The sequence below is a fragment of the Rhea americana genome, unplaced genomic scaffold (assembly GCF_003343005.1).
Source record: "Rhea americana isolate MKP2758 unplaced genomic scaffold, rheAme1 scaffold_29, whole genome shotgun sequence".
Taxonomy (NCBI): Eukaryota; Metazoa; Chordata; class Aves; order Rheiformes; family Rheidae; genus Rhea; species Rhea americana.
In genome coordinates, this window is record NW_028186412.1 from 5,338,115 (window position 1) to 5,344,114 (window position 6,000).

The 6,000-nt window shown below is 40.1% G+C and overlaps 1 protein-coding gene across 4 annotated transcripts in view; it reads right to left on the reverse strand.

The window, feature by feature from the left end:
• ALKBH8 (alkB homolog 8, tRNA methyltransferase) overlaps positions 1-6,000 on the reverse strand; it is a 50,021-nt gene that overhangs the window by 43,379 nt on the left and 642 nt on the right. For 3 of the 4 annotated variants that reach the window (XM_085309050.1, XM_085309047.1, XM_085309048.1), the window contains exon 2: positions 2,011-2,154. In XM_085309050.1, coding sequence (XP_085165176.1) covers positions 2,011-2,145 — 135 coding nt within the window. In that variant the 5' untranslated portion in view covers positions 2,146-2,154. The remainder of the gene's footprint in view (positions 1-2,010; positions 2,155-6,000) is intronic. The other variant, XM_085309049.1, reaches the window with a different exon arrangement.

A 6,000-nucleotide genomic window follows, 5' to 3' on the forward strand; every position in this document is an offset into this window, starting at 1 on the left:
CTGCTGGTTTCCTATATATTAGGAGAAATACAAAAAATAGATTTTTAAAGGACTACTATTTAAGAAACATCCTTTGCAAAAATCATAGTCCTTTTCTAAATAAAATTAGGAAGTTCTTCTGACATGTGAATAGCCATGTGCCGTAACTAGATGTTCAGTCCAACCATCGTGGATAGAGAAGTCCCATTTTAAAGGCAATTGAGGATGCAGTCTTGAAGTTTTGATTGAGCTTTGGTGACTCTACACAGCTAGCAACAATTTACTCAGATTGCCTCCATATAACACCTTTCCAGAAAGCTTTCAGACAATCTTTTCCTTAAAGTCTATAAGTGTTCTGTGACCTTTTCCTGAAAGCAGCTGGTAAAGTGTTCAATTACTTCAAATGATAGCATTTCACTTCTCTAAAAGACAGAAAATTAGGTTTAAAATTGAAGAGAAGAATTTAATAAAGAAAAAGATGACAGTAATTTTTTTAAAACAGTAAGTATACCTGAGTTACTGCTGAGATTGTCTGTTGTGGTGGCTCTGTTAACACTTACTTTTTAGCGTAGCATCAGGCTGTCCATTACTGACCAGATTTTTCAAATATAATCACATTAATGAGTATTGTTATTAATACAAATTCTAGAATGTTACTAGTGGTAGGCCCATCATGTAGGGGAAATGAGAAGACTCAAACAAGTGCTCACATTGACTATAGACACTTCATCTACACAGACCCTGACTATAAAACAGCAGCACATGTAGCAATTGATCACACTCTTGTGACTGAATAATGTTATTACAACCAGATTCCGTGCACTAAGCCTACAAGGATTTTCTAGAGTCTGTCATCTATGAGGAGCTTGTTGGACTCCAGAAGTATTAATTCAGGTAGATTAGATGGATAATTTGGTATCTGGGACAATGTCAAGAGAAACAAATCCTGGATCACAGATCCATTTGCAAGCAATACTAGAGGAGGAGGAAAAAAAAACCCAAAGAGCTTACAATATATACAAAATTGCTGGTTCATTCTACTATATGCTCACATGATATGAAATCTCAGTGAAGGCAAAGCCCAATTTTGTTAGGAAAAAGTATAAAGATTTAATACATTTCTGTATTTTAATGGGAAGAATTTGCAAGATCAAGATGAACAGAGTAAATGATACAGTACTAGAATATGTTTCAAGCCAACTTAGCGTCTCCCTAAAGCTCACACAAAGAAGTCAAACTCTCTAACATCCTTCCTCCCTTCCTTTGCTCCTAGCCGCAAGTTCCTGCCACTTACCTTTTGCTAGCACAAGTCAGTATTCACCAGGTACCCCTCTGATCTGCTGCAACTCTCTACCATGACAGAAAACTAGCAGATCAAAAAAACAGGTAGTTTTCTGTTAGGTTAGAGAATAAAACAGATTATAAAAAAATTTCATTGAATGCTCTAATGAAGACAAAGAATTGCCCTCTCTTGTCACCTTTTATGCAAGGGAAGAGAATGTTTACAGGGGAAGAGAATGTTCTCCCCTTCCTGACAGCTGCCAGTCAATCAGTTCAACTCCCACAGAATCACAGCCTAAATCAATTTAGGTAAGAAAACAGTATAGGAAAGATTCTAAGATAGATGTGTTTTTAACAGGGTGTGTAGAAGAAACAGATTATATTTGATGAAAAAAGTATACAGGAAAAAGATACAAAGCTAAAGCCATAGAAGAGGAAAAGAAATCACAGGCACAAAGAGAAGAAAAGTCTATCTACTTCAGCAGGGTAACATTCTCCATGCTTCATCATCCTTCCCAACCCAAACTATTGTTTCAGACTAAAAAGCCTCATCCAAAGACCAGCAAAGTCTCTCCATAGACATTAGCAGCTGAAATATGGTTCTGCTTTGGAATCAAAGAAGTACAGCCAATCCTCAGTTTTAAGCAGGGCTTTCTAGAGAAGAACTGCATTTCAGAAAAAAGTGACACAGGTTAGGACACAGAAAAGCAACACTTTCACACACTCATAAAAATCCGAGCTACAAATCACCTGTGTGGCATGGGAGACACACTCAATGCTCTCATGTCTCATCAATGTGTGCTGAGCTCTGACCTGTTTCCTCAATACCTTCTTCTTCATCTTAGGAACTTTCAAGTGGTCTTGTTTGGTTTCATCAAYTTCCATGTTAGTGATCTGAGAACCAGAAGCAATAAATACATAGTAAGTTTCCTGTTAGAAAAATTAAGTACCTCAGCCTGCTCTAGCAGACTGCACTGCTACAGTCTCCCTGTTCTATAGGTCATCTTTAGAGTAGCAATAGGACTTTTGTTAATTCCAGATTTTAGGAGTATTTGGGGCTGACAAAAATGAATCTGCACATTACTGTCCTCCTCAGTCAATATCACAGTTCTCCCCATCTTAGAAGTTYTGTTACTAAATTTTAAGAGCTTTCCTCCCCAAGAATTTATAAAGATGCTAGATTTTGTTTTCCACATTTTTCTTATCCCCACTTCACTCTTCAAATCACAAAACCATTACATACATCCATTTGTAGTTTTTACCCTGCCTGCCTCTGTTTTCATTAAGTAATTTTACTTAATGAAAACTTTAAGTAATCCTCCTTATACAGTGTTCCAGAGCAGAGTAAGGGGAAAAGTGTGTGTGGAACTGCCATGACACATGCATCATCTTAGCTTCTAAGTTATTCAACGCTTCACCTAATGCTTGAGTTGAATTGTTCCTATTTGGGCTCTTATTTCAGACTTGCCACTTTCAAATGAATGAGACAACAGTTTGGCACCCCAGGTGGGACTTGCCAGAAGGCCTTGGCCAGATCATCTTGCCATTCCCGACAACGGATTGGATCGGATTGAGCTCCAGCTCGCACCGACCTGCTGATCGGGGAGTCCTCTGACCTCCCTCTGAAGTCAGGACAACAAAAGACTCAAAGGTGCAACGCCAACCAGAGATATTATTTATTACTTAAATATACCAACTGCTCCACCCGTCTGTCATCTGTTTGCGTATCTTCAGGCTTGCAAGACTGGTCCCCAATACCTAAACTGCAGACACAACCACTACAACAGAACAATCTATCACAGAAAAACAGTAAAGTAAAATGAATCATGTCTTTGCTCTATCTGATGCAATTTTGCGCTGAATGCCTTAGCAAATATTTGATTAAAAAATGAAAATATGTTAGTAAAATTATTTTAAAAAAAGATTAAAGAGCTGAATAGGAGCTGTAATTATATATTCTCTGTGGCTGCTGCAGTGTTACCATCGTCAAAATGCACAATTATCTATAGTGCTGAAAATCTGTAAGGGGAACCAGAATGAAAATCGTAGCCAGTAGAAGATACTAATCCTCCGAAAACAAGCAGAATAAATGCTGCTGAAGAGAATCTAGTCTTTTGCCCGTCTTTAACATCTGTCGTTACTTTTTCCTACTCATGCTTTTCTCCTCACAAACTCCATTTTACAGCAGTCTCGAATTAAAACACTTGTCAAAGAAAATGAATTGACAAAACAGGGTAACAATGTTTTCTGGCAAACCTGGCAAGCTATCAGCAAGTAAGTGCCAACAACTCTATCCTGAAAATGTTTCAGATATCCACTGTCAGGTTTGAGACATTGCACGAGCAGCTTAACTGCTTGAACTCTGACCTCTTGGCCACACATTACTCAATTTTTGCACAGATCCTGACCACATGAAACTTGTATTTACTAAATAAACCAGAAAAACTACTTACTTGACACCAAGATTCATCTTACCACCACTAGACTGTTGCCAGTTCCTACAGCCACTTTTTCAAAGTTAACTTGAGCATAACCACACTGACATGCAGTGTAAGCACAGTGTACGTAAAGTAAATTTCACTAGCAACCAATCTCTAACAGTGCACTCTTTCAGAAAAAGGAAAGGTTTCTACTAAAATAATTCATTTATATGACTTCAGAAACACGAAGCATAAATGCAGAAAAGCTCTATGGGGTTATCCAGCACATGCTCCTTCCTGTAAGATTATTTTTCATTACGCATTTATTAGCGATTGTCTCCTATCTTCCTTCGGATACTGCTCCAGGACAGAGCTCACTAAGGGCTTTTGCTTATTTTCTATTCRTATTTTCTGCCTTCCTATCCCAAACCTTGTGGTACTTTCTTAACTAATCGTYTTCCCTTCTTGATTGCAAACACATCAGCAGTCCACGGTTCATTCCTTGACAAAACCACGCTTGTCTCTGAAGACAACACATTCAAAATACTTTTCCTACTCAAGATTCTTAATTTAATCTTCAACCAGGGTTAAACACACACAACACCACTCTCCTTAACACTCATCAGTCAAATAACAATAGAGAAATCTCCAACTGGCTCAGACAAAAAGCACAGCGAATTTATATTTCACTTGGGAAAGAAAGCACAGAGAAAAACAAAAACTTAAAATGCTAGTTCACCTTGCTCATAAACAGCTAAAAGAATATTCTGAGATGTCAGATGTGCAGAGTGTGTGGAGGGGAAGTTGCTGGGTTTGGCTTGTTTTGAGAGAGACTTCAAACTACGCAATTTACTGCTGGAGCTATTGGTTACCAGCACRTAGTACCGCAGCATCTCATGGGAAAAATGTGTGTGTGGGGGGGGAAGGGTCTTTGTCTTTGCCAAGAAAAGAAACAAAAGATAAATGCAAGTAAAGGTATCTGGAAAAAAGGCACTCACGAAAAGAGGTATCTGTTTACAGCAAGGCTCCCCTAAACATATCTAACAGGCTAACCCATGCCAGAAGGGTCCCTCTGATTTGCAGTCTTGCTCAGCAAGCTCATACATGAGCAAGCTGTCCAAGAAATAGATTGGCTCCTAAGGGCTTGGTTCTCCCAGCTATCTTTACCATACTAAGGTGAATAGAGGATATAGAGGCTGCCATGTCTCACCCATGCAGATCTTATCTTCTCCTTGAGGGAATAAGCAGTCTCAAATCACTTCACAGGAAGCGTAAGAGAGAGAAATCTTTGATTTTGGTGAGACAAGGGCACAGAGAGAAAAAAAAAATACAGTAATGCATAGGATGACTTCACTCTTTGGAACCATGCAAATCTGTTTCAGAAAGAGAAGTGTGGAGACTATACATAGACCGCTGTCAGCCTCTCCAGAACAGGCCCAGCCAGAAGACAAGGATATCCAGGTGAAAAGTCTTTTACAGAGTGTCTACAGTCCAGCATACTGGGTGAGTGCACCTGATCTCAGAGAAAAGCAGCTCTAGGTTTAAACAGGRCTCAGAAAGTAAGCCTCCCAAACTCTCACATTTTCTAAGCAAAAGTCAGGAAGTAGTGGCCCAATACTTACAAACTAGCACAGGAACAGAAGTGGAAATACTACTTTCCACCTTTTCATTACCTTTGAATTAACCAATATGGTAAGGGAGAAATGAGGTCTGACTCAGCTGTCTAAAGCAATATATTTGAAGTCAGTGGAAAAGCTCTATCCTACACTTACTGGTCATTTAACTGCTGCTGCAGACCTTCCCTGAGCACTATGTCATACCTGCCAGCATCATACYTGCCAGTCTCTGACCCCAGAAGGTGTCCCAAATAGCACTAGACACCTTTGCTGGGACAGCAAATCCTCTCCCTTGATGTCAGTGCTGTTACAGGAAGCTTGACTCTGCAGCAACAGTCTTCCTCAGCTTCAAAGTTAAGGAATCACAGTTACACATAAGTAAAAACTTTATGTGGTAACTCCACGCTCACTTTCCAAAGGTCAACACGACCTCAGAACAAGCACCCAGCCCCGGAGCCTTCACGACCACTGCAGCCTCCCTTCAGGAGCATCGGAAAGCGGCTCCGCAAAACTACACCCGTCTGCTCTAACAACTTTAGCTCCGATTACAGCGGCTCACACGCAACAACTGAAAGCTTTAACTAGAACTGCAGTGGCCTGGGGGGAGCCGACCTGACCTGCTGCAGGAGCCGCTTCCGAGAAGAAAAGCGCCTCACCCAGCCGAGCGGAAGGTAGCAGCAGAGGGAGCACTACGCTCAGTTATG